Here is a 27,170-nt window from a genome sequence, read left to right on the forward strand (position 1 = left end):
ATTTCACGTGGCTTATGCTCGGTCTGCCTGGAACTATACCGAACAATCTCTTCTTGACCAGATTTACCACAGCGACAGACTTCGCGCCGGGACTCCCGATCCACGGTTACCATGCAGTCAATTTGTCTGTAACAATCCCCGAAGGATGTGGTGCTGAAAGGACGACAATTATGATGTCAAGATTGCTCAGCATTCGGATTTCCGGGACTCCCTTAACATCATTGACCTCGATGGTGGTGCAAAGTTCATATAGTGCCTCGTAACCACACATGAGCCAAACGCAAACCATTCATGGCTGTGCTGCCCCGGTTTCCTACTTCGTTGAATTGAACGCAGCATGGCTTCCAATAACGCAATGGAGCCAATTGCAGTGAACGGAGGCGTCACGTCGCTTCCAATCCTGCGTGAGACAGTCAACACTGTCTCTGAAGAATGTCCCGCACGCCTGGGCCTAACGGCGGAGGAGATCGAAAACAAAGCCCCGAGTCTCGATGTCTTCTTCGATACTATTGCGGCAGAGCGACTTCGGCGCATGCCTGCGGACGGTAGTCGATTGGACGGTGTTCTCAGACGAGCTTCGCGTCTCGCTGTTGCTGTTGGTTCATTGCGCGACGCAGTGTCAAGTTACATGGATGGCGCTGATGAAGCCACTGCGCTTGTCTGGGGGACAACGCTGCTCCTGCTTGAGGTATGTGATTCTTTCCACCCGATATCGCAAGCTATGTTCTAACTAGAAATACAGATGGGTATCGACCAACTCGACGTAATTGAAAGCCTGTTCGGTCGCTATGGTCGGATCACTATGGGTATCTCGCTCCTCCTCCAGCAGGAAACCTACTTCCCTACATCTCGACCTCTGCAACAGCAGGTTGCCGAGATCTACGCTCATATCTTGCAACTTGTCGTCCACGTAGCTTGGGAATATCGCCAAGGAGCGAAGACCCAGCATTGGCAGACTATGAACACGGCTATCGATATGGCCTTCTTCCGCTACTTCAACCGCTTCGCTACTCACTGGCGTCGTGTATCCGAGCTTGTGCTGCAATCAGGAATGGCTAAACATCAGACCTCAGTCAATTTGTCGGTCATTTATCAGTTCCTCGAGCTCCAAGATCGTCCGTTGCAGATGCTTCTTGAAGGCCAGAACCACTCTTTAGCGGACGGATCCTTCTCCTGGTTCGAGCCACATCTGACTACCTTCGCCATGAGTCGACGAAGTCTTATGATGATCCGAGGAAATCCCGGCTCAGGGAAGAGTGCGCTCGCTCAATGGACTGTCGAGCGACTTCAGGCTTCCTCGGAGTATGATATCTGGAATGTCATTCCGATTATCATTAGATCGGACGTACCCATCACAACGCTCACGCTGAGCATTCTCAAGGGGATTCTGATCCAGATCCTTGATCACTCAGTGACTAGCCGCAGGACTCAAGATGCCATCTTGACTGCTGTGACCGGCGCTATCGAGCTGGCAGTAGCTGGTGCGACCGACCCTCAAGTAGAAGGCCAGCTTTGGACTGCCATTCGCGCTGCCGTACAGTCCAATTTGCACTTTATGTTGGTGGTTGATGGGTTCGACCAAATGAAGCACGCTGAAACAACTGTCAGCGCATTTTTGGGATTGCTACAAGACACAGTGACCGATACCCCTTCCAAGTTGATCATTTTCAGCCGACCCATGTCTAAGGATATACTGCCAATCCGCGAGACCACGAAGACACACCAGGTTGCTATGAATGCCGCCACAATACAGCATGATCTGCAAGTCGCGGTCAGCGACATGATGACGGCCGATTCTTCGTTCTCTGGACTCGAGCCGTCTCAACGGGAGTCATTGGGGGCGGCAATCGTATCCCGCTCCCAGGGCTGCTTCATATGGGCACAGCTGGCCGTAGAGGCGATGCAGCAGCGAACGACTGTCAGCGATATGACGTCTGCTGTTGCAAAGATGCCCAATACACTGGGCGACTTGATCGACCACCATCTGCGTACTACCAATATCAAACGTCAAGGTGCGCAGAATCTTCTGGGGTGGCTAGCGGCCAGCGAGCGTCCCTTGCGCATCCCAGAGGTGGAACAACTTTTGGCAGTTGATATCAAGACACTGAAAGTGGCGCCTCGGACTTCTAACCTCGAGCGTGACCTCTTCCAGCCCCTGAAGCGTCTAGTCACTGTTCGTGATGGGTTTGTGTCTTTCCGTCATCCCATGATCCGGGAGCACCTTCAAGCGCGGGCTCAAATGCGTCAGGAACTGCCGTTCTCTTTGGCGGATGCTCATTTCGACCTTTTGATCCGCTGTTTAGCCTGGGTTCGCCGTACGGTCACTGACGAGGTCTCCCTCTCGTGGGACAAGATGAGCGTGTTTGTACGCGATCGTTACTTGGACGCTTATGTCTTACTTGAGTACACCGCACGCTACTGGCTATCGCATATGCTGGCATCGCCAATGGCATCTTCCGATCGTGAGATCTCTTTTGACGCAACATTTCGTCGTGCTCTACCCGACACTGTTCTTTTCGCCCAGCTTGAGCTTACCAACCGGGAGTCCCAATTTAGTCGCTCGAGCATTGTGGAACTATACCGGTTGGCTGTTGGTGTCCGTCGCGTGGTCCTGGGCAATGAGTCTCCCGCTCTTTTACAGAGCTTGCTTCTCAGCGCTCGTGCTGCCGAACAGACACATGCCAGCTGGGCTAATGATCACCTTTATGAGGCTTGGATGCGCAGTCGTTCGCAACTGGGACCTTCCAACAAGATTACCCGCGACCTCGAACAAATGCTTGTAGCCAACGGCCAAGCGGATCGCACTGCAGGCATGAAGACTGATGCTCTGAAGGACATGGCACTGTCCGGATGGGGCTCATCCGATATTGGCTTTGCGCAAAGACTGCAGTACCTTGACAAGCTGGTGAAATCTTATAATGCCAACAAACAACCCGATGAGGCATACTCTGCTGCTAAACAGTTCTACCACCAGACAGTGCAGACATACGGTGCTCATTCACCCGAAACTATGTCAGCAGCCGATTACCTCACCAAGAACTTTGAAATCGCGCCTCCAGACGAGTTGGCGTTGGAGCTTGCGCGAACCAAGTATGAGACAATGCTTCATTCAATGGATGCGACCGACCCGCGGCGAGTGGCCTATTCTCTCTATCTAGCCAAGATGTATGAGGAGAACAACCAGATCGGAAAAGCAGACGCAGTGCTGTCTCGACTGTGGGCAGGCCTATCTGCCCGGGGCTCCGATACCACAGACTCCTGGGATCAGAAAACAAGGGTAGCCTTCTATTACTCCCAATTTCTGCGTCGTCAAGGTCGTCCCGACCAGGCTACAGGCATACTGCGCGACCTGGAGGTAGATTTGGAGACAGGCGGCGGCGTGAATTCGCCACAGATGGTCAAACGTGCGGAGGAGCTTCGCAGTGAAGCCCGGCAAATGGGTCTGAAAGATATGGATCGTGCCCTTGCTCTGCAAATGTGGAAGTATTACAAGTCTTCCGGCCAGCAGTACACCCCCCAGGCTGTCTCTCTGGCCGAGTCTCTCACCGAAGGGATTATCCCCACCAAGAGCACTGCCAGCTCCATCGGCTCGCGCTTGTCGACACTCTCCCCTGAGGATAATGAACTGCTCCCTGGCTGGATTGATACTGTTGCATTAGCTGGCAGTGAGCGTGACTTAATGTCAATCCTAGCCTTATCTCACCAGCTGGCAAGTCAACGAATGGCAGCAGAGAAATGGCGCGAAGGCAATGAATGCGCCTGGGCAGTGCTCAAGCACCTCTGGCCTACTGTCGAGGATCCATACTCCAAGGCCAGATTCCCCTCGGAGCAGGCGCCTCTGATGGCCAGCCTTGCCCTCGATCATGCTTACTGTCTGTTCCGGCGTCTGGACGTGGCACTGGCTACTATCGTCTACGGAAATGCTTTCAAAGCATCCATCACCGCGGATCAAGTCGCCGTTCCCTCAGTCACGACTGTCGTCAAAACTGTCGTCGAATTCTATGAGACGACCTTCCAATTCGACAAAGCAATGGTGTTGCTGCACCAGGTTAGCGACTTCTTTGCATCGAGACTAGGCAGCAACGATAAGCATACCCTTGACAGTCGCTACTATGAAGCCGATTTAGCGCTTCGCCTTGACCGTCGTGCTGAGGCGGAAGACAGCTACAGTAAGATTTACAAGGCCTGCATCCCAGACGGCAGGGTAACATCATCTGGTGTTCGTGCTGCAGTAGCTTTGGTCACTTTGTACGAGCAAGACAAGAAGTGGGAAGATGCTCTTGATGTGTACCGGCACCTGTGGCCCACCCTCGTACATTTTGACGAGAAAGACGGGTACGACCGGGCTCTTTTGGAGGGTCTGCTTCCCAAGACCTACAGTGGATACATGTCCATCTTGGAGAACACTCCAACCGAAGCCGGGGATAATGAGCGGTATCAGGTCGCCTCGCAGCACCATCAGCTCTGCAAGAAACTGTATGGTCCTACAGACCCTCGAACCCGTGACGCGACGATGGCTCTTGCAGGAATCTGCTCTGGTCATCCTCAGCGTAGAAGCGAGGCACTTCAGCTTTACGAACAAGCTCTCAAGACCAATGACTGGGTTCCTTCTGCTGAGGCTTCGCGATCGCTCCCTGACATGACTCAGCCACTGCCTATGGATATTAAGCATCGCATGGCCCAATTATTTATGCTCCAGAAGGATACATCCCCGCAAGCCCGGGCCTTCTACACGGAAGAGCTTGCCTTGTCAAAGCAGCAGCAAGGGCTATCTGCACCAACGACGCACCTGTGGCTTCGTGAGATAGCACGACTGTATGCCCTTCAGGATAATCCAGAGTCCCGCCGCCAGGGAGCCGAATTACTTCATGAGCATGTCGACGAAGTCGTTCATGTCACCGCCAATCACGATACACTGGTAGAACGGGCCCATGGATTGGCAGAAATCTACCTTGAATGCGGATATATCGATGAAGGTTGGGAGCTCATAAACGAGCTGCACCAGCAGGTGATCCATGATACACCGGCTTCTCACCGCCAGAATCTGGATGAGTACCGACCTGCTGCATTCGTTGCGGCATTCGAGGAAGTGTTTGGTCGCACACGTTCTTCGCGACAGATCTTGGATGATTTGTCTCGCGAAGGGCGGGTATACAGCGTCTTCCAACAGCATCTGTCCAGCCATGATCTTATGCCTACCTTGGCGGCAGGCGACAAGCTGCACCAGCTGCAAATGGAGCAGAAGCGCAGCGCCGCGGCTCAAGACACCCAGGACAAGCTCTACGAATACTTCTGCAACACGCTCTCGGTGGCGCAACCGCTGCGGAAGAAAGATGCTGTGCACCAGTTTTACGTCATGTGCCGTCGCGAGTCGCCCAACGATGACTACAACATCAATATTGTGACGCAGGCCACCGGGCTAGTGCGAGACCTGTGCAACCGGTCGCGCTTCCAGGATGCAGCTGATGTTACCGGCGTCTTCCACTCATTTGTCCATTTGACTGACGGACTACGATTGCCGGAGAGCATCTTTACGGCCATCAAGCTTTGCCTGTATCTTTGCGGCTACAAGGTGAACAAGTGCACCGAAGCCACGACCGCGAAGAATATGTCGTTCGAGTCGCAAATGCTCCTGCAGGAGATCATGGCGAACGCGCGAGATCTCCCGATGGAATACGCCGAGCTGCCCTTCTCGGAGCTCAATGACTTGGTGACTGTCTTGGGCGAACACGAGATGTTCGAAGACTTGGAGGTAAGCGACAACTTGCCCTTGGCAGATTATTCACCAAAATCACCAAAACTAACATAACTCATAGTCTATCCTCACCGATCTCTGGACCTCCCGCATTGTGCAAAAGACTTGGTCTCTACCCGCTGTGGTCTGGATTGGTCGTCGGCTTGTGGAAACCCGGTACTGTCGCGGCCAGGTCGGCGCTGCAACGGCACTCGGCAAGGATATCTGCTACAACCTGCGCCAGGTCTGGGGTAATGCCGATCCGGTGACGCTGGAAATGAACAAGCTGCTGTCTGGCCTCTACACGGCCTCGGGCAACCATCTCGCTGCTGCCGCACTGCACGAGACCGCCCTTGCGGAGCTCCTGAACAGCGAGACCAGCGACCACAATGCGGCGGTCAACGCAGTGACCCAGCATCTAGAGTTGCTGCAATACGCCCAAGGACGCCTGGCCAAGGAGGGCCAGAGCGCGGCGATCGACGCCACGGCTGCCCAGGAACGGGTGCAGGACATTGCCACGAAGTTCGGCCTCTCCCCGACCAAGCTCGAAGCCGGCAAGACCGATGAATCGATGGGCATGTGGCAGCGCCCGCGCCGCTTCAGCCTGGACGTGGAGGAGCTTGAGACCCATCAGAACCATCTCCGCCAATCCAGCGGCTCGGCCCTGCTGACGGGCAACGGAGGGGCAAAGCGCCTCTCCATCACTGCCTTGTAATGGATGGGTTTTGGTGGTGTCAGGGGATGTAGCGTGATGTTGATATTGATTAACCCAGAATGCCTGTGTATTTGAAATGTTGTATATCCAATCCGGAAGACTAATTGGGTGGACATAGGGTCGTGTATAGTATGGAGTCAATGAATCTATTGCTTGGTTTGTGCATGTGCAGGTCTCTGGAAGAACCACAGTAAATTACATCGTATACCTGGAACATCTGCTCCTGAAATCAAGATGTATCCTCGTGGCACATGGCGATAAGTTCAACTACGATCCTCCATCACCGAACCCGAACTCAGTGTCCGATACTCCGAAGACTGTAGGCGTCTCGCTCATGGATACTGGCCAGTGTATATGCACCAATAGTAGCTTCATTATATGCTGTAAACACGCGTCTTGATACACACAAGAGTCCATGTACACAGACCCGCCCCAACTGCAATCCCCCCTAACCCTCCTCCACTCCCAATTCCGAATCCCCCCAGCCCTGCCCAGATTACTCCCCTAGACCCTCCACAGAACCATACCATCGTCGTCACCGGCACAAACACCGGCCGCCTCGGTCTCGCCGCCGCCTACCACATTGGGGCACAATAGTGGTACAGAGGGTGGCGTTGAAGGTGTTGGGGAGGGATACTGAGATCGGTGGGAGGACGTTGGTGGCCGGGGCGGTTGCGGGGTGGGAGAGTCATGGACAGTATATGTCGGATGGGGTAGCCAGGTCGCACGAGTTGTGACCAGTGAAGAAGGAAGACGCAGCTGAGGATGTGGGAGGAGTTTGAGTCGGATTCTCAAAGGTATTGGGTCGCAGGTGATGCAGAAATCTGTTGTAGAGCTCGTTCAGTAAAGACGTAATAGTCATCACCGCTCAGTCGTCTTGATCTTTGCGTGGCAACAGTCTTGTTGTATTGCTTCTATCTTACACCGGCATCATCAATTGAGTCATGCTTGCTATGTACTGTACTTCCTAGCATATATACATGCAAATTGCGGTCCTGTAAATCATATGCCCAGGCGCAGCAATCAGAACATCCCTCTCCGAGAACGGGCCCCCCATCCCTCCTCTTTTCCCACGCTCAGTCGCTCATACCGCTCGAGCATATCATGCATCCCAGTCGCCGCCGACGACTTCACTTCGCTTCCCATCCCATCAATGTAGCTGGGGTCGCCGTCAGCTTTGGTCAACCCCTCGGCGTAGTGGTCCCATCGGTCGGGCTGTTGGGACTCCGAGTCCTGCCGGAACAATTCCTTGATGCCGGGAGGGACGTCCGTGGAGCGTGCGACTCTCGATCCCTGGTTGCGAGAGCGCACGGACAGTTTGAAAAGATGAAACAGGTTGCGGCCCACCTGGGACCGACAGGCGATAATAGAAAAGGCACTGGTCAAAGTCAAGAAGTCTTGGTCAAGGATATCGAAGCTCTTCTGCTCGAGAAGAGCAAACAGCGCGAGGTTCACGGCGTACATGGCAAATTGGTGGGCGTGTTCCATTCCGAACTCAGTTCGCTGGAGTCGAGCGAGAGAGGCAATCGATCGCGCGGACGAGATGGCAATGGCAAACGGGTTGAACTGATCTTTGGCGTCGGACGTTTCGTTCTGATGGGACAATCGTGCATTGGGGCCGAGGGCATCGAAGCAAAGATTGATCACTAGTGTGTGATATCGCATCCTGTTACCCACATTAGCTTGGCCATGTAAGGGAAGAAGGGACGGCACTAACCAGAGGAGGATAATATGGGGGGCGGGCTTTTCAGCTGGATCAAAGCACGGCGGAAGTCCCCGCTGCCATTTGCGGAGCCGCAGATAGAGCTCCCGTTTGCGCTGATTGTAACCGGGAGCAGAGTTTCCTTCCTTGGACAAGCTCCGAGAGATGTCACGGGCAATGTCAGACAGCTGACAAGCATCATCGAAGTACTGACTCAGATAAGATAGTCGGGCGGGCCGACGAAGGGGGTAGGGAGTCCATATATCTCCTGCGCCTGCGTCATCCCGCGCAATCCGGTCAATGCTCACTGAGTTCACGCGACTTGGCTTGAGGAAGTTGGTGTGAACAACCCTGTGATAAAATTTGTGCGAGAATCTTTAGTCCATAGAATTCTTTTGATGAGGTCGGTCGGGACTTACGTGTCGATTTGATAGAGGCCCCAAGCGGTCCGCTTGATGGAGATAATCATGTCTTCAGACATCTGCGATGTCTTGAGCTCTCGCCTTTTGTGATTGATAATCCCTAGAGACTCTGCCATTTCGATGGCACGATGTAGCATGGCATAGCCATGATCACCATTTCCTGAGACGGAATATCTAAAAGGCATTCGATCATCAGGCACCGAAGGATTCGCAACGACAAGTGCAGTTACATGAGTAGGAAACTTACCTCTCGTAGAGGAGAAGGATCGCTTGCAGGGTCGGTAGTCGAATATCATTGCCTCTTTCGAATTGGTGTCTTTTCATGTGGCGCTCCGCTTCCGCGAGGAAGTCCGCACCTTTCGTCCTCACATCCCCCGGAACCGTGTACGCCTCGGAATAGGGTGAATAGTACTGTGTCGACGCCATCCCGGAACTTCAGTAACAGATCAAGGGCGACGGGCAGATTATCTGGACTTACGCATGCATTGGCGAGCAGCGCATTGACTAAGAATGGGCTGCAGAAATCTGAATCCACATTCCCCATCGCCATGTGCTTCAGGAAGGACTTGCGGTCCATAAATGCAAAGAACGGATAGTCCCATGTCAGATAGAGGGAAACTAGATGGGAGACGAGGTCGTCATCATCCGTGACGCTGGTCCAAGGCTTCGCGGGTACCCGAAAGGGAGCATTCCCCGTCAGATACCGGATATCCATCATCATGGGTCGGAACTTGGGTGCTTCACTTTCCACCTCAATCCCTTGCCAAATGCCGTATAGTTGTTGCAGCGCATGCGAATCCTTCCCGGCAGCGTGCATCTCGGCGAGAGTCTGGTCCAGATAGGAACGCACCTCTTCTATGGAGGCGCGTCTTCGAATGAGTTTTAGCAGGGCGTCTGCATGGCTGGGAACCGTCGATCGCACGACCTCGAAGAGATCGTAGAGCATATCATGATGATAGTTTGACGTGTCAGTCAGGTACTCGGCCACTGATTGACACGCCTCGGCCGAAGTCTCGTTGAATGCATCGTGCCCAGAGTGTGCTTGGACCATAGGCGAGTGAGGGCCATTCTACGGGGAGGATGTGATCGGTCAACAATCCAGTATTACAAGTTAAGGATGAATCAAGATGCAGGATCAGGGATTCACCTACCATCAGCTCATCCGACTGGGGAAGGGAGCGGGTTGGCTGAATCGGAGAGTTGCTAGGCGACATGGATGGATGCTAAGCATAAGATACTAGTGTAGGAGGTGATAGGGAGTGGTGAAACACGTTTCCGTCCAGCAGGTGTCAGGCCTCAGTCCTCACACACAAAGGGGGCTAGGTCAACCCAAATTTAGAAAGCCACATTGAAGACCGAATAAACGTGCGATATGCAGTTCTAGCGGTAGCGGGTAGCGGAGGGAGAGGGTTGTGGGATATGGTGGGATGGGATGGGAATAAGTGGATGAAGATAAAAGATGGGAGGGAAAAAGAATGCGGAAAAGGAAAATCCAAGGATGATGCAGTGGGTTGGATGGGATTGTGGGCGGTGCCTGAGACCCAAAACTGACTACACCATGACATCAGTCCGCTTGCCGCTTCAGTCCACAGTCTCTTTCTCCCGAGTCTCTCTTCTCGTTCTCTTATTGTTTCCATTCGGTATTCTCGCCGCTCTTCATCACCTGATCATCGTCATAGCTTATTGTGGGCCCGCAGGCCGCCCGCATCATCACACGAACACATACATTACCCTCGGAGAGGAAGTCCATCGAACCTCGCTGAAATCATGGAGTGTAATGAAAACAAGCGGCGAAAATAAAAACAATTGAAGCCCCTCAAAAAGTAGCACTCCCCAGCTGCGAAACAACATTCGCTAACATGAGTACAGCACATATGGAGCATGGAGTACAACGAGCTGCAGCAAAGCAAAGCAAAGCAACAGCAACAGCGGCAGCAACAGCTCGCTTCACAGCCCAGCCGAGGTCGCAAATAGGCGTTATTTAAGGTATGAGCTTCTCCAGCCACCCGGCGTGGGTCATCCCAGAGTTGGCCTCGGCAAATTCGATCCGGGGGCGGTTGCCGACCGTATTCTTCAATACGCATACGGGAGCCATTGTGGGCAATAGGCAACACCGTTTCTGTCCATTTGATTCGTGATCGCCGACACACTTGTTTTCAGCCCTATGGCTTTTAAATCCTCCAGGGCTGAACAATTCCTCCACTGCTCCGGGGATGAATCATGAAGCGGGATCGTCACGAGCCTAGTTGAGAATATGCCACCACCACGTCATCATCGTGATCAGCCACCTTTCCCCTAGAGGCAGTGGTCGACGGAAGGCCCATCCTAGTCCTTCGCGTAGCTGCATCTCCACCACTCGGCGCCAGTCGACATGGTGGGCGAAATGGAATGGGAAATGGTGTTGGCTGATGGACTTGATCGTGCAGTCCATCTTCGGTTGCTCCTGCAGCTCAATGTGCGGCTGGAGCAAGGCGGGCTGTTCGCCTTCCAGGTCCAACTCGATCCGCAGTGACCCTTGACTAGTGAACTGTCGCACCTGCACAGCGAGATTGTGGTGATGATGGCTGTGACAATGATGGTGACCGTGCTCGTCAATATCACGAACAATCGTGAGATCAATGAGCGGGTGCTCAAAGACTTCCAGTAAGCCATGGTGATCGGTCCCATGCGGTGCTAGGTTCACTTGGAATCGGCCTTCGAAGATCAGATTCGGCGAAGAGGGCTTGCGATGGACAAAGACTCGCGTCATTTGAAGCGGCAACTCAATCAAGGCAAGTGAATGAAGAATGACTTTCTGGGGCGGTGTGTCGGGCTCGGTCCAGGTGCGACGAGCGAGGCCATCATTCACATAGCGGACAATTTGTTCACTTATTTGAGCTTGATTCATGTGCCAGAGACGTTGGAGGATTCCATTTACCCAATTGATAGTCTCACCGTGGGCCAGGATCTTGGTGGCGTGATAGCGCTGGCAATCGTCCCGAACAACTCGCTGCATACGCTTCATGGACACATTGGCGTAGGTGCGGCTGGCTGCAAGGACGAAGAATAGCCATGCGAAATTGAATCGGAGTTGACCCACAAGCCACGATGCGAGACACACGAGCACGATGACTCGAGCCTCCTTGTAAGTTTGCTCGATAGATCCGATCAAGTCGGCTGGCTCACGAGCACGACCGGGCTTGCCCATCGCAACGAGCTGTCGTTCGATATGTTTCCTAGTCTGGCAAAGAACACTCCAATACCTTGAGCAGTTCTGATGAGGCGTCAATTTGTCATATAAGCAATCAAGGAACGATAGTTGCAAGCTGAGTGCGACAATCCATAACCAGAAAGTCGGGCAACATAGCGGGTGCAAGTGTTAATTGTAAGCTTGATTCTCGGACCCTGGAGAAGAGCAGGCAACCGTAGCCTTTATATTGAGTAGCACAAGGTGACGAGAGAGAAAACCCAACTAAGGGGTGGGGGCCTCCAAGTGGACAAGTGGTTCTGCAGATTCAAGCAGGGCTAAGACTCGTAGGGCTGATGCGTGTCCCAAAAAATAAGAACGGTATTGCAAATACCGAGTAGTCTGCCTGGGCTGACCCACACTTGTGGAGGCGCCGGAAATTTCATCTCCCGTCAAGCCGCAATGCACAGGAAGATGTGGCTTGGGCTTGGTTTGAATTCCCTATCTCATTTGGGGATCCTGTAAAACGCGGGGTAACCTGTTCAATAGAATAGAGCTGTGAGATGGCTTGACAATGAGCTTCGAACCCGCAAGGATATCTTCGCAGCCTCAATTGTGCAGAATATTATCCTGGCATTGCGAGTCATCGAGTTCAACACTCGATACCTCACCGGCTCCTGAACAGAGCTGCTAGGGCGCTTCCCTTTTGGGCGTAATCGGTATGCTGAGACGAAGATTGAGTCTCAGCTCGTGTTGCTGTTGTTGCTGAGTGTGTTCACCAAGATGAGGGGGGTGGAGCCGTCTCTATTGTGGTCATGTTCAACCGCAGCTGAGGCCCTCGAAAAGGTCTCTAGCTTGCAGTACTTCCAAAATCCGAATGCCTACTATAAGAAACCATGTAACTGACTAGCTCGCTCTGTGGCTGGTCAGTTTCAAATGAGAGTCTTTTTATCTCCACATGTCACTGTGGTCTGGTCCAGCTCATAACGAGAATGAGTTCGCGAACGGCACCATCTAGAGAAAGATCATGGCACCCAGCGGGGGTATAAGCTGATGTCGCTTTAGTCGAGGTCTGCTGGAAGATAACTGCTTTCTGTACGGCAACAGACCCCTTCCGCATCGGACGACTTGTCACCAACGCCGCCTACGCGACCAACAGAACCAGATTTGCCCTCGACCTGTGCTTCAAATCAAGGTAGCTTTTCTCGACTTATCATGACCTCTTTTGCCAAGACCTGGCCCCCACCTCAAGTCTACACGTCGACGAGGATGCGGGCGCAGAAGCCGATGTAGATGGCTGTGCTGTCGAGGCAGAGCCAGTTGTCGGGTCCTCATTGGAAGGTGTTCTATACGCCGTACGTGGGATTGCAGATTCATGACGACCAACGGCGAGCATGAGGAAATCAAGTGTCGTGGCTAGGTATGCGTGATCGATGGGGCAAAGATCAGAGATGGAGGGCATTGCGAGGTGTGCCGGAGTGAGAGGAGTCGACGGAAGATCGCTGCATGACACTACATCGAGGCCTGACACTATGTTGTCAGGGAATATCTAATGCTGAGCGTGGTGTTATAGCGAGAGGGGTGGTTTTCCATTGACTTACCAGCTCATAACTAGTTCTATGTGGTTCTGATCAGTTGTATGGTTTGCCAGGTGTTGCAGCTAAATTGGCTGACGTAGAATTGGTTATGTAAAATAAATGTTCTTCGATTGTTTTAAAGGATACTTCGCTCAAACAAGATGCCTGCTTTCGCGTCAGCAAAGGTTGGATGCAACGGACAGTGGAAAATCTGGATTATCAACATAGTAGAAGAGCCTCACAGTCCTACCATAAATCAATATTCATGACAAGGACATTCTTATTCTTGGATGCGTGCCATGGAGAAATCCCACAAGGTCAGGATGTATGGAGATAGCATGTGATCAGAAATCAACTGGATTGAGTGTATTGCTTTCATCCTTGAGGATTGATTGTCAGTGCTTTTCATGATACTTTTAGGTCGTGTGCTGAACTTACCATTATCGTGGACCTGCAGTACTGTAACCCTGCGCGGTGTCTCGGACAGAGGACGGATAGAAGAAGAGCTTCCCTGTTTGCATATCTGTAGAATCCTGCTTTCTCTTTGGCAGTGTTTGCTTGTTTGACTGAGAGCCAAACAAAACTACGAAACCTCGTGGCTTGTGTTCTCCTCCCACGTAATACTCCTCTCCCAGCCTCATCCATCCTTACCAAGCAAAGAATTATCCTATTTTCATTCCTCGTACTATTCAAGAGGAAGCGGGAAGCGCCTTTAAGTACGAAGGAAAGAGGCAACAGTGACCACACTTGTTGAGAATGACTGCAAGGGCATACCTCTCTCGTGCTGGGACGGGAATAAGCTGACAGCCCAGCCGCTTGCGTAGGTAGGGATGTCACTGGCCTGATGTCTCAACGTGATTATGCATCAAATAAGACGCTATGACCGAATAGGTATGATGCAACAATGTCGAGGGATTTCCTGGAAATGGCTGACAGCGGCGATCTTCGATGTGGCAGGGTTCGTGTTCGTTGCCTACCGCGATGATCGCCAAACCAGTACGAAACCCACCTCCTATTCTGTGGTGACAGAGAGCCACAAAACGGGACTTGTCTTTGATATGCCACTCGTCTGGCGGCCCTTGGACCAGATTGGCAATAACAATGCCATTGATCACGCTTCATATCATCACTGGTTCTCAAAGAGGCTATCGCATCACACTAAGAGCGCTGATCTCTGCACAATGCTCGATCGACATAGGGGGGATCACCTTCCTTGGCACCCCTGGATCCCCGATCTCTCGATTGACTAATTAGGCCCGACCCGGCGGCGATCAGATCTCGCCCTCAGGCTACGGGGAGAGTCTCTTCCCCTTCGAACTAGCGACGGAAATTAATTCCAAATTGCAACGGTGCAAACTACCATGACACACACTCAGCAATTTTGGACAATGATTGACGCCTTGGATTGGATACCGGTGTATCCTGAATCCTCAGCCTCGATGTGACTGATCCAGAGAGCTTTTTGGGACGGCGCCTGCCTGCTATCCCTTCGGCTGGTCGAATCACTGGGGCCGCCACCAGGTCGCTGCGAGAAAGTGGGGAGAGGCGAAGGCCGGGCTAGCCAGCACATTTCAAATAATCAACTGATCGCGCGGGCATGATTTGAAAGCTTTCAGGTCTTTCGTTCTGCTGAACCACGGATCCAGCCCGCCCCCGGAACAAGAGCACTCCACGAACACCCTTGCAAAATCGGAGGTCTCGTCGTCATTTCTTCTGACGGTGCTAGATGACCGTTACTACTGCTTCTTGGCCTGTGGTTACACGTCGGTCTTTAGATGTCTCTCTCTCCATCCATCCCATGATTCTGACAATAGACTTTGTTCGTCAACAAACCAGACTCCAGCCTGCATCGCTTTCGCATAAAGACCAAGACCTGAGCTGGCACGAACACGATCCTTCAACAACGTCTTTCCCCCGCAAACACAGGTGGTGAGCCGCATAACCTTTGATCCCTTCGACTGCAATGAGCAACGGTACCTTGGAGAATCGCCCGAAAAAGGATCAGCTTGACCCTCCCGCACCAAGCAAAGCGGCTGCGCGAAAGAAAGTCCGACCCACCTATTCATGCTTAAATTGCCATAAACGCAAAGTCAAGGTATATCCACACCACACTACACTGAAAACCTATGCGAGGCATTCACCACTACCACCTTGCTTCAACCATATTCTCATTCATCCGCAGCTTTGTACTAATGCATACTACAACAGTGCGATCGTGTCAAACCATGCGGTGCTTGCTGTTTACGGGGCACACCCTCGGAATGTGATTATGGCACCAGCAAGCGAGACCGCCAGTATATTCAACAAGCCACTCTTATTGACAACTTGCTACGCTCTTGTGAGAGCTTGAAACAGCAGCTGGCGGAGGCTCGTCAGCTGGCCAACAACCCTGCTGTGAAGGCTGAGGAAGGGCCTCTATCAAGGAGGAGACCACTTCATTTAGGTCGAAAGCCGAACGACTGGGATGAGGAAGATGCACTTGAGGACTCAGATCTGTCTGTGGAAGACTCTGGGCAAGTATCTTTAATCCCTCGCGATGCTATGGTCTTGAGCGAGGATCACGAAGGCCAGAGTTGTCAGCGAAGTATGCTCTTTCTTTCCTCGCTCTCATTTACTCTGCCCTGCCGCTTACGACGGTTTAGTTCACGGGTCTTCTCCATTTATGAAAGAAAAGCGTGTTCTAACAGACCCCATGGCAGCTGGTGTTGCAATAGAGTTCTTCATTGAACGTCTGGTTGATAACTTCAGTCCGGTCAATGTCAGCGGCACCATTGCACTACGTGAGGCTAAAGAGATGCGAATACTGTCACCAATCCTCTACAAGGCTTTCGAAGCAGCATCACTCACATTTGCCGGGAGACAGTATCATAACAAGGCTCTTGAGGTGGCAGGCAATTCCAAGTATATCAAAGTACTTCATCTTCTCCAGACGGCGTTGAATGAACCCCAGGGCAATCAATCGACCGAGCTCCTGCTCGTAGTCTTACTGTCTACCATTATTGAAGTACGTTTTCGGTCATCTATGCAGGAGTTAGACAGCATACTCACTATTGTGAAAGGCTTTCAGGCAAACGTCGGTCACTTCCATTTTTCGACACCAGCTGGGTGGCTTGGCGCTACTGCGGGCACGAACCCCTTATCGCCACCGGCATGGAGTTGAAAGATCTCTGTTCGTTGATCTGCGACTATACTGGGTAGGCAACTACCTTCTGTCCTGGCTTTGACGTCCGAGCTGGAATAACCGGAGGTCTATAGGTAACTGCCGCGTTGGTGCATCGCAAGCCGACATTCTTGTCCTCAGAAGAATGGCTGACCGTGCCCTGGTCATGCGACGGACCGTCAAAAGACATCCTTCAACATCTCCTCGACGTTGCCGTTCATATTCCAGACTACCTCTCGCAAATCGACGATCTCCAAGTGGCGTTGAAAAATCCGGCCGTCTCGCCGTCAGAGTTAGTCACAATGCAGTCCGCCATCTGGGTCCGTGCCCATGAATTGCAAAGCATGCTCCAGACGTGGAAGCGTACCTACGCCGACACATACGCTGGGGGCGGACCACGCGAGGAGTCCGGCCTTGATGTCCATCCCAGCACACGGAAGAGCGGGGCCGACGGTCGCGGGGAGGCGGTCTTCCCCGTCTTTCAGTGTCGCGATCCCAGCACGATGCAGATCACCGCGGCCACCAACCTGGTCTACCCGGATCTGCTACTCGCCACGTCCATGTGCTACTACTGGGCGCTCAACCTCGTCATCACCGCCACCGACACCGGGCTGGTCGACGTGCTCGGCCTGCAGGAGCGCTACGAGTTCGCCTGCAACATCTGCCGCAGCATGAAGTACTACACCCAGATGGTCCCCGGCTGCTTGGTCTCGCGCATCATGTTCGTGCTCCGCACCGCCTTCGACAACTTTCCCGACGGCATGGTCGAGAAGCAGTCGATGGCGGAGCTGTTCGCGTACATCGGCCGCCGCTTTGCGTTTCCCGTCTTCTCGAATCAGTGTACCTCTTCGTCGGTGCGTGCGGAAGGGGAGTGACATTATTCAGCCGAGGAGGACGAAACTGGTCCCGTACAATTGTCTTTATTTGAATTTCAGTGACCTGGTTTTTCACAGCGAGCGAGCAAAATGGAATCGGTCATGGCGTTCTTTGTTTCTGCCGGCTGGGTTACAGGCGGCGTCCTGAGGCGATTTTATCTCCAATTTGTGTGCCTCGAATGTACGATATGAGAGTTACAAATACTTGAATGTTTTCATGCGGTGATGCTCCCTCCGCACAATCGATGCTTTAGCGTCGCGGCTTATCCGAAGAAACATAACTCGGGACAAAAGCTCAGCAATTATAAATACGGAAACTGTCTTTGGGAGATTTATTATATACGGATCGGATTGTAAGTGTAAAATGGACGCTGTGTGAATTTCGTCTCTCTAGTGCTGTTATTTGTACAAGAACTTGCTCTTCGTGGTGGATGTTTTCTATGTACAGATTCGGAAGATGGGGAGGGAGGCATGCCAGTAGCTGCCGCCAGCTCGGGTTAAATGTGATCCGAGTGCAAAATCCCACTGAGGGCATCTTCCAGAGATGACGGCATATTAAGGAGTCCAGTCAATAGGACAGATGTGAGCACGTTCACATGATCTCATTCGGAGAAAGAAAGGTTGGAAAAGTGGTTGTGTCCAGGGCACCACGCGAAGCTCAACCACTAGCTCGGAGAATGGTAGGCAGCAGTGCAGGGAAAGGTGGGGGGGGAGCAAGAGCCCTCTCGCTAGACGCGGCGTGACAGCCCACAATTGCGTCAGCAGCTCAATATGTGTGTGCATATTATTCCGTGGTGAGTCGGTGAGTGTGGTGGCTAGACGCTGAATGGCTTTGCTCTAGATTCAAATGCTGAGAAAGCCAGGGTGAGCGAGCGCATGGTCAAGGTTCAATCTAGGCGGGTCGGCAAGAAGGTGTTGTTTGGATTGTCTGGGTAACGCGGGGGCGGCGGGCGGGCAGGAAATTTTGGCCCATGACGGTGACGGTGGAATTGGTAGATAATTATCCGTTGGATGGAGGCATCATGGGTCCATCCGGTCACATGCGATTGTGCCCATTGCCAGATGTGGAGAACGGTCCGGGAGGGGCGAGAGGGGGAGGAAGGTCGGTACGTTAGTCCACAGCAAAGCAATTTAGCAAGCACGCGCACACAGCGTGCAAAGCAATCAACTGATGGCCTTTAACCCGAGTTGCTCTCGGTCGACTAACTCGCTCGATTCGGGGGACAAACCCTGGAACGTATGGCGACGGCGCGTGGTTGAGCCCCCGCATCGGTCCAGGGTCGGTCGCCTAGACTGACTGCTATTGCAGGCACTAGGCATGATCGAGGCTAGTAAAGCTAGCGTAGTGTGTGCGTGCGTGCGCGTGCTTGTGGTGTGGTGTCCCCTCGGTGCTCCGAAAGCCACCTCCCCATCATCATTACCCGATCTGCAATCTTTTTTTCTTCGGGTCGGCAGTCCTTGGTTTGAATTATTTTTGCTGATCTCGGAGTCGTCTCTCGGTCTCTCAAGGAAAACCAACGTCCGTGGGGACCGAGATGAACGCATTCTGCGCATAGCCCTCCATCATCGGGTCGATGTCCAGAGGGTCGTCGTTGACATGGTTGAAATGGTCGACGGAGGGGTCTCGGATTGTGAAGCCCCCTTCAGGGTCCACGGGGAGCCAATTTGCGGTGAACCGGGTGCTCCCGTCAGGCATTTCCAGTGGGGTCAGTCCGTCCATCGCATTGAGGGGTTTCAGTCCATTGTTATTATTCATTCCAGTGTATCCTGCCCTGCCCTTGCCTTTGGCCCCGCGGCTGCAATTCTGCTCCGAACATGTTTGCAATGCAGCAGCAGGTAGGTGTGGGTCGTTGAACGGAGGCTCAGACATCATCACCCCATCGATGGGGTAGGAAGGGAGCGGCAGGCTGTCCGACAGTCCCATATCTGGAAGCCGATAGTACTGTGCGGGCTCTCTCGAATTGTACTCCCGTTCCCAGTCTCCTTCGCTCCCACTGTATGATTGATGGCTCATTCCTGGCGAGCTGCAGGGCTCTTGCGCGACGGGCGATTGGCCGAATGGGGGTACGGCGCTGAAGCTATCGTGCGATGACGACTGCGGTGACGAGATAGCTCCAGGAATATTCATGTAGAGGGCTCGCTCGGTGGCTAATTGGGAGGTCGAGCGCAGGAGTTCATCGAGGGAGAGGTGGGCGGGGAAAGACTTCGAATCGGGTGTGGTGTTGAAAGTGGATTCTTCAAATCTAGTAGTCGGACGGGTTCCAGTCAGCCCGTGTGCAGGGAGATTCCTGGCTTGCTACAAGCCCGACCCCTAGGAGTAAATCTGGTGGAGGAGGATTTAGATTGCTCTGGCAGACTTACATGGAGGTGAGTTTATCCACGAATCCTGAGGAAGCTGGTGTATCTGGCATTCCTGATGCATGGGGAATCCGAAATTGGCCCGAAGCGGCTTGTGCCATTGCCGAATCGTACTCAGCGCAAAGCTCAGGGCTCAACAGATGGGCAGACGAGAGGTCGAATTCATCGACGCCCAGCTGATTCCCGTACAATTCTTCGCCGACAAGCTCTGGTTCCAGAGCGAAAGCCTGGTTGTCCAACGAATCCAATGGAAACCACATCGGCACGTCTGTGGAGAACTCGGTGTCGAGCATTGCGTCGGTATCTTTCGCGAGAGTAGGTGGTAGGAGGGTGACTCGTTGCTGTGTAGATTGCAGTCAGAATCTCGCGCTCATTGCAAGATGAGCATTGACGCGTTCAGTAGTTTGCTGTTGTTGTGGGTAAAGATGAACCCTTCGGTCGCGAATGCTTCGAGAGGCACTGCAGAACCTCTCCGGGGGAAGGCACGGGGCGGGAAAGCAGGCTTATAACCTGCGCAAAGCAGGATAAACTCCGGCGAACAGCTTGAATGAAACATGATTCAAAGCGGTGGTGGAGATGCAGCTTGAACAAGTACAGCATGGCGGCCACGATGGGTATGCGATCGGTAAAATGACAAAGGGCGCAAGGGTAATAGTGATTTGATAGAAACGAGATCTGATCACAAGGAAGCATGATTTTTGGGTTCCCCGGGGTAGCCATTTTAACCGAACAATTCCAACTCCCCCAGTTTTCAGTCAACCCAGCCGAGCAGGAGTAGCGGAGATGATGGCGTTTGGCACCATCTGGCACCGTGCACCTGCATGATCTCGGTCCTTTTGATGGTAATTAACCGAGAGTTTGAAGAGCTCGGACCGAGTGGGAGAGAAAGGAAAAGGCGGGCCGTTTTTTGGGGTTGAAGTCTGGGGTTGCGGGGAAAAGCCAACTGGTCAACTGATCCTGTCCATAATTTGCCGACCGCCAGTGTGTGTTTGTGCATCGGCATTCACTCCCCCAGATGGGATCGGTTAAACATCAGCCAATGTATTATACTCCGTACCTTCGCACCTCTCATGTCTGGTGATTCTTTACGAAAAGAAAAAGAACAGAGCCCTACATCTTATACTACTAACTTGCTTAATAGTCTCTCTCCATGACCTCGGAACTTGTTCTCATAGTGGGTGCATTCACAGGTTCATATAATATATACAAAGCACAATTGCAGTCGAAGTCAGAATCAGCTGGTACCTGTCGTGTTCCCCAGACACCGCATCCGGACCAGACAGTTCCCCACTCCTACTAGTGTTGCAGGTCGGTCGGCTGTTAGGTCGAAGAGCTACGACCATGCAGCATGTGCCTGCATATCACTCCGGGGAAAGGGGAAGGGGGAAACGGGCTAGATCTAACCCCTGCAAATACTTTAAGATCCTTGCCACTTCGAGACAATAGTAGAGCCGAGGAGGCCGTGTCGCCTAACCTCACAGGGCCAACCCCGTGCCCTTTCGTGTCCATCGGTACAACGCTAACACAGCTTTGCGTCGGTGTCGAATCTCGCTGTAATTAACTGGGCGCCCGCGCGCCTGAGCCACTGCACTCCGCATGACCTGCCGGAAATTTCGCTGGTATTCCGTGTTCAGGGTGACAACACATGATTCCGTTGCACGGATCATCACCTCGCACGCATTAAGAATCCCCTCCCCAGCCTCCTTCTGCAATCGCTCCACGATCAGCAACAGAAGAAAACTGCCTTGTAAAAGTTGGATTCCAAAGAAGTATGGGATAAAACTGATATCAGGGTCATATCGGAGGATATGATCTACCGAGTCTGCAGCCTCTAACACATGGGAGATTGTCGAAGCAAATGCAGGGGAAGACGTCCAAAAGTCCTTGTCTTCGATTAGTGACACCGGATCCCATTTCCCTACAAGCAGGATGTGGAGCACATGAACCAGGTATGATGCGTAAGATATCACCGTCTGTGTATGCCACGCATAGGCTTGCGCAAGCGAAGCTTCGGTCGGCTGCTGATCGGGCTTAGGAGGGAAAGCACCAGGCATAGGGCCATCAGGGTCAGAGGCGATGGCCGCAAAGGTCGTGAGACTGGCTTTATAGATGTCAAGCTGCCGTAGTACCTCACTGACGTGGGTATCCCATGCATCTTTCCCATTAAATCGCGTGCCAAGCATTGGGTGATTCCGTGCTTGATTCAGGTCTATCAATTCGCCAGTGATAGTCATTAGCGGCAGAAAAAAACCAAAAATCGAATGATCGTGGCAGACAAAGTTGGGGAAAACGCGGCGTTTGTTCTTCTCACCCGACAGCAGACATTGCGGTCCGTCCGTCTTGGGGCTGTTGCTATGGATATTGCCCGCTTGCCACGATCCCTCATCCAGTGGCAAAAGTAAGTCTTCACTCTCCGCGTCGAGCAATGCTAGCGGGCGGTTGTAACAAAGCGCAAGGTGACGATCCATGATGTATAGTAGCCACCATGTTCGTCGCCGTTCCTCGCGATGCTCTTCGGTGATTGTGGTACGTACATCGTGGCTCCGATCGCATACGCAATTCAGGCTTGGCCGAGCAGGGTTCGAGTAATCAAAAAAGGGGCCGGTGTCGACGCCACTCCAGCCCGCCAACGAATAATCGAACGACGGACTAGAGCCATCCGTATGGTGACTATCCTCATGAGGCACTACCTCGATCTCTTGATTCAGCTTGAGCTCTCGGGCTAGAGTAAATGCTGCATGCCACCTGGAACAGATTAGCACCGCATACACAGATTCCAATTATGGGTAGACCAACCATCTCATGCTTGCAGCTTTCTGTTCGCTCGATGAGATTATCGAAGCCACGTGGATGTAAGTGATTACATCGTCCAACGAACCCGCTGGACCGACAAGGCCCCTATCGTCTCCTCCCGCTTCAAACGGATGATGAACGGTGGTCGGCGGACCTTCTGGTCCGAGCCCGGCATATGCGGCCTCACTCGCGGTTGCGCCCTCCGAATCCTTGAATGAAACGTGAATTAACGGGCGGAGTAGTCTAATTGTCAGGGCGCATAGAAACTGGCAGATCTTCTTGCGCTGTGGCGGGGAGATGGGCAAGGCAAAAGCACGGTCATCCAACGCGGCGACCCAGAGCATGCTGGCTAGAAGAGCAGGACTGCTGGGACGAGGTGTCTCCCGACTGAAGAAGGATGCCTTTCGTAGGACATAGCAATGTATGTGATGACAGACTGGGTGCATATGAGTTGAAAAGGCGCTGGTGAAATATAACTCCAGAAGATCGAACACGAGTTTGCGAGGTAGGTTTCCTTCGAGGAACGGCATGAGTGGCATAAGCACCGGGTATTTTAATGCTGTAATGGCCAACCCGGATGTTTGCCCGATGCCGGTCGCTTTGGATGCTGTTGAGGTAGGATCGCTATAGCCAGCTAGCTCAACTCCTTGCCAAATGTCAAACATCCGAGGGAAAGGTCCCTCGCCCAGGCCGAGTCCTCCCAGAGGTTCATAGGACCCGGGCGACACATGTGTCGCAGACAACCATTCCTCCGTTGGATTCTCACCAGGCCCAGGTCTGCGAGGCGGAAGCGGAGCATCTGCTTGGGAACGTCGCTCGTCGATACTCGGAGCCGAAGCGGCAATGTCGTTTGTGGATGGGGATTTGTGTTGCAAAATTGAGACAGGAGAGCCTCTTCGGCCTGGAGCGCCAGCTGTCTCCGCCAGCACCGAAAGCGCAGGTTGTTCGTCGTCGGCAGGGCGGGTCGCTCTCTCCGGCACCGCATTGGTCTCCGTTAGTCGGGATCGGGCAATGCGTCCTCTTTTCCTACGTTCGCGAGTGAACTCGCAGCGAATATCGCTGCGCAGACAGCGTGAACATGGAAAAGCCCGGTCGCAGCGCACGCGACGCGAATGGCAGGAGTCGCATGCGATCCGGTTGCGCCGCCAACGGCGTTTGGTGATTATTCCGTTGGTCGACTCTTCGGCGGCGGTTGCTGGAGCGTTGGATGCCTGGGCGTCCCCCGACTGATCCATTTCAATCCGACATTGGTGAGTTGGGGAGGGTTCGGAGAGTAGTCAAGGTGACGATCGAAATGAGATGATTGAAATGAGTTGGCTAGGTCGCTAGGAACCACGGGCAAGAAAGAGGTTAGCAGTTTGGCCAAGACGAAGGAAGCGAAAGCGAGGGCACTAGTCTCAGTCGCCCAGGCCAGCCGGTTCGGAGCGGGGAAGCATAGTCACATTGATTTGATCACGGGGTGTGGGATACGATGGTGAGATTAGGAGTATGATGTTAGAAAGACGCAGTAGCTGGCTAAGCAAAAAAGGAAAGAAATACTTCAGAGTAAGTTTCTCGATGGGGATGCGTAGTAGTTCCAGTGCTGGAAACAGTCAAACAAAGTGGAAGGCGGCGGGGAAACCGACCGATGGTGGAACTGGAACTGGAGTTGCTGGGGATGCCCGCCTCCTCCGCATTTCTGCCCTCTGCACTCTGCACGCATGCACCACCCATTCACAGTGGCAACCACAACCAGGATTAACTTACTGACCATCTTACAGCACGTGTAGTTAAGGTGGTTCTTGCATCTACCCGGTTCTAGCATCCCACTACTAGCTGACAGCTGTTGAATCCTTCCCGATGGTGATCGATTGCCTGGAGGAACTAACTAACTCCGTTCATGAAATCGGTGTCAACCGCGCAAAATATACCTCGGTTGCTGATAGAGGATATTCCAAACGATTGGTTAAGAATTCTATTTACAATAGTCCCTCTATACCAAACTTGACCCACTGACCCGCTAAGTATCGATCTCTGGCTTCTTCAGGCCTGCATCGGGTCAATGGCCCTGAGCTGCTTTATAACGCGCCAACGCTCGATCTCGACTCTTCCCGTGATCAACAATGGCCTGCGGATATCCATTTTTCTTGGCCACCTCGCCAGCTCCCCGCCCATACGGATCATGAATCGCATTTCCCTCCACCTCCCGAAGCTCCGGCACCCACTTCCGAATGTATTCTCCGTCGGGGTCAAAACGCTCACTCTGTCGAAGCGGGTTAAAGATCCGAAAATATGGTTGTGGATCGACGCCAGTACTCGACCCGAAACCCCATCCGCCGTGATTCGAGGCAAAGTCGCCATCAATTAGATGCTCCATGAAATAGCGCTCCCCACGCCGCCAGTCAATCAGTAGGTCCTTGGATAGAAATGATGACACCACCATTCGACTACGATTGTGCATCCATGCAGCGTGGTTCAGCTGTCGCATGGCAGCGTCGACGATTGGAAACCCAGTTTTGCCCTGGCTCCAGGCGTCAAACTGTTCTTCGTCGTATTCCCATTCAAGGTTCGTGAATTCCGGCTTGAAACATTTGTTCATACTGGTTCATGTCAGCCAGAGCACTCGCAATCACAGTTTTCAAAAAGAGACGAACCAAATGTACGGCCAATGGACCAAGACGTGCTTGTAGAAGTCACGCCAAGCAACCTCACTTATCCATGACATGTAGCCCGGTTGGTTACGGTCAAGGAGGCCTTTGTTCGCTTTACGCGCTTGGTCTACAGCTGTTCGTGCACTGAGACAGCCTGACGCAAAATAGGGACTGAGAACGGACGTGGTTTCTCCACTCAGATAGTTGCGCTGATCATCGTAGTTTCTCGCCTTCTCTTCGAGGAAAGACTCGAGCCGTCGTAGAGCCTCGTGCTCGCCTTCCGGATATAACTGACGAAAGCGCTCCTTCTCTTCGTCGGATAGAGTTTTGTTCTCAGGGGCTGTGGGCACCTGACTGTCAAACAATTCCTTGAAATGTTTCCGAGCATCTCCGGGGTTAGATCCCGGTTCCTCCGCCACCTCGAGGTATTCCGGGTTCTCTTTGAGAAACGCACACCAAGCGCGAAACCATGGACTATAGACGGCATACTGCTTGCCTTGCTGACTATGGAGCTTCCCAGGAGTGACAACGCAGGCATCATGAGCTGCTTCAAACCGCACACCATTCTCAGCGCACATGCGGACCAATTTTGCCTCACGGCGCAACTCGTCGACTTCGTACTCCATATTCGCGAACAGGTGGCTTGCACCCCATTCTTTGCACAGGTCCACAATACGCTGGGGAATCGCCTTGCGCTTCTCCTGTGTCTCCATGTAAAAGGGAATATCCAGCTCGTTCAGGTCTCGCTTCAACACCCCCAGCGTACGCAACGTTAGATCAACTCGTGCTGGACTGGAGAGATGCGCTGTCAGGTCCTGGGGAGACAAGATATACAGACATATCAGTGGGACCTTGTGCTCGCGGGCCACCTGGTACGCCATCTGCAGCGCGCGATTATCATGCAGTCGTAGGTCGGACTTGAACCAGTGTACCACCGCCGAACCAGCTTGAACTGATTCGCGCGCCTCCAATGTATTTTCGTAAGACCTTTGTAGCTCCTCAATTGGTCGTTCTAATGTTCCATCGTTATAAGCATGCACTCGCTCATTGCACATCTCGGGTGGATAGTATTCTCGAAGCACGATGCCAAAATCCTCGGTGTCTTTCGCATGGGGATGCGGACGCGACAGGTCGGGCTTTCCACGCTTGGTCGCGGGTGAGGTGCCGTTGGTGGACTCCGATCGAGCATTTGAGCTGCTAGATGCCTTGCGCTTCGGACGAGCCATGGTAGGAAAAGGAACCAGACAGGCGTTGGCAAGGTGACAGACGCGCGTTGTGCGAAAACGAAGCGAATTGGACAATTGTGGTGAGAAGACTAACGCGCTTTTCCAGAGCATGGCCTCAGAGCACGCGAAGCAATGTCGACAAAATTAAACCGGGGTGGAGATAGGGGGCTGAAGGAATTGAGATCGAAACCGATCGGATCGAGAGCGATCTGGAATGCGCCTTGTTCAATGACGTCAATCATCCTAAGATCCTTCCCTGCCCTCCAAATAAGACAAAGAACTGAGACATATTCGACCGAAACAGACTCAGCCTCTGTACAGTTTCTGCAGAAATTTTCCTACTATGTGCAAGTGAGCGAGGCTTTGTAGCATCTTTAATCCCGATCATTGTTTGCAACCAGCATCGTGAGAGGTGGCTGTTTAGGTTCCATCTTCTCTTTTCTTACTAGAAGTAGACACTCTCCAACTTGGCACTGCCGGCAGGATTCTACCGCCCTGTCCGAAAAGTCCTCACCGCCTCCTGATCTTCGGTTTGCCGAAGAAATGGAGAGAGGGGGAAACATTCATGATCTAGAACAGCTCGCGCCATGGAGCTGAATAGCGATCGTGGACCAACTATGCTGAAATCAAGACAAAATCATGTAAGAGAGCCAAGCTCAGTTTGTCATACGATTTTCAGTTGCCTAAATAATTTATGATCAGGCCGACCTTACCTCCTCCTCATCATTTGACTTTCCCCACAGAATGCGGGGAAATGCAACCTGCTGAACTCTCCGGGGTTTCTTCGGCAACGTTCGTCATGTCACTTCTTG

The 27,170-nt window shown here is 52.8% G+C and overlaps 7 protein-coding genes across 7 annotated transcripts; 2 read left to right on the plus strand and 5 right to left on the minus strand.

Moving 5' to 3' along the window:
* Nucleotides 1–337: 337 nt before the first annotated feature.
* BO86DRAFT_319491 (uncharacterized protein) lies at nt 338–6,449 on the plus strand (the record flags this gene model as incomplete). Its single annotated transcript, XM_025668255.1, has 3 exons — nt 338–688; nt 743–5,752; nt 5,817–6,449. 3 exons carry the CDS (start codon nt 338–340, stop codon nt 6,447–6,449), a joined length of 5,994 nt encoding a protein of 1,997 aa, XP_025524834.1.
* A 1,023-nt stretch (nt 6,450–7,472) lies between these two features.
* On the minus strand, nt 7,473–9,787 carry BO86DRAFT_402285 (fungal specific transcription factor domain-containing protein; the record flags this gene model as incomplete). Its single annotated transcript, XM_025673844.1, has 6 exons — nt 7,473–8,115; nt 8,167–8,502; nt 8,571–8,747; nt 8,821–8,984; nt 9,052–9,642; nt 9,725–9,787. The coding sequence occupies 6 exons, from the start codon at nt 9,785–9,787 to the stop codon at nt 7,473–7,475; spliced, it is 1,974 nt and encodes a 657-aa protein (XP_025524835.1).
* A 1,028-nt stretch (nt 9,788–10,815) lies between these two features.
* BO86DRAFT_381702 (uncharacterized protein) lies at nt 10,816–11,760 on the minus strand (the record flags this gene model as incomplete). The annotated part of the gene is made up of 1 exon (XM_025670782.1): nt 10,816–11,760. One exon carries the CDS (start codon nt 11,758–11,760, stop codon nt 10,816–10,818), a length of 945 nt encoding a protein of 314 aa, XP_025524836.1.
* A 3,119-nt stretch (nt 11,761–14,879) lies between these two features.
* On the plus strand, nt 14,880–17,544 carry BO86DRAFT_391396 (Zn(II)2Cys6 transcription factor). The gene is made up of 5 exons (XM_025672581.1): nt 14,880–15,411; nt 15,525–15,900; nt 15,959–16,320; nt 16,376–16,510; nt 16,572–17,544. The coding sequence occupies exons 1-5, from the start codon at nt 15,280–15,282 to the stop codon at nt 17,349–17,351; spliced, it is 1,785 nt and encodes a 594-aa protein (XP_025524837.1). The 5' UTR covers nt 14,880–15,279; the 3' UTR covers nt 17,352–17,544.
* Nucleotides 17,545–18,782: 1,238 nt separating this feature from the next.
* On the minus strand, nt 18,783–20,316 carry BO86DRAFT_458136 (uncharacterized protein). The gene is made up of 2 exons (XM_025677269.1): nt 19,713–20,316; nt 18,783–19,594 (listed from the first exon to the last, which is right to left on the minus strand). Exons 1-2 carry the CDS (start codon nt 20,000–20,002, stop codon nt 18,856–18,858), a joined length of 1,029 nt encoding a protein of 342 aa, XP_025524838.1. The 5' UTR covers nt 20,003–20,316; the 3' UTR covers nt 18,783–18,855.
* A 556-nt stretch (nt 20,317–20,872) lies between these two features.
* On the minus strand, nt 20,873–23,828 carry BO86DRAFT_391400 (Zn(II)2Cys6 transcription factor). Its single transcript, XM_025672582.1, has 2 exons — nt 22,506–23,828; nt 20,873–22,454 (listed from the first exon to the last, which is right to left on the minus strand). Exons 1-2 carry the CDS (start codon nt 23,735–23,737, stop codon nt 21,185–21,187), a joined length of 2,502 nt encoding a protein of 833 aa, XP_025524839.1. The 5' UTR covers nt 23,738–23,828; the 3' UTR covers nt 20,873–21,184.
* Nucleotides 23,829–24,396: 568 nt separating this feature from the next.
* Nucleotides 24,397–26,490, minus strand: BO86DRAFT_391401 (deoxyribodipyrimidine photo-lyase PHR1). Its single transcript, XM_025672583.1, has 2 exons — nt 25,136–26,490; nt 24,397–25,081 (listed from the first exon to the last, which is right to left on the minus strand). Exons 1-2 carry the CDS (start codon nt 26,356–26,358, stop codon nt 24,541–24,543), a joined length of 1,764 nt encoding a protein of 587 aa, XP_025524840.1. The 5' UTR covers nt 26,359–26,490; the 3' UTR covers nt 24,397–24,540.
* Nucleotides 26,491–27,170: the final 680 nt, after the last annotated feature.

This window comes from Aspergillus japonicus (genome assembly GCF_003184785.1).
Source record: "Aspergillus japonicus CBS 114.51 unplaced genomic scaffold BO86scaffold_51, whole genome shotgun sequence".
Taxonomy (NCBI): domain Eukaryota; kingdom Fungi; phylum Ascomycota; class Eurotiomycetes; order Eurotiales; family Aspergillaceae; genus Aspergillus; species Aspergillus japonicus.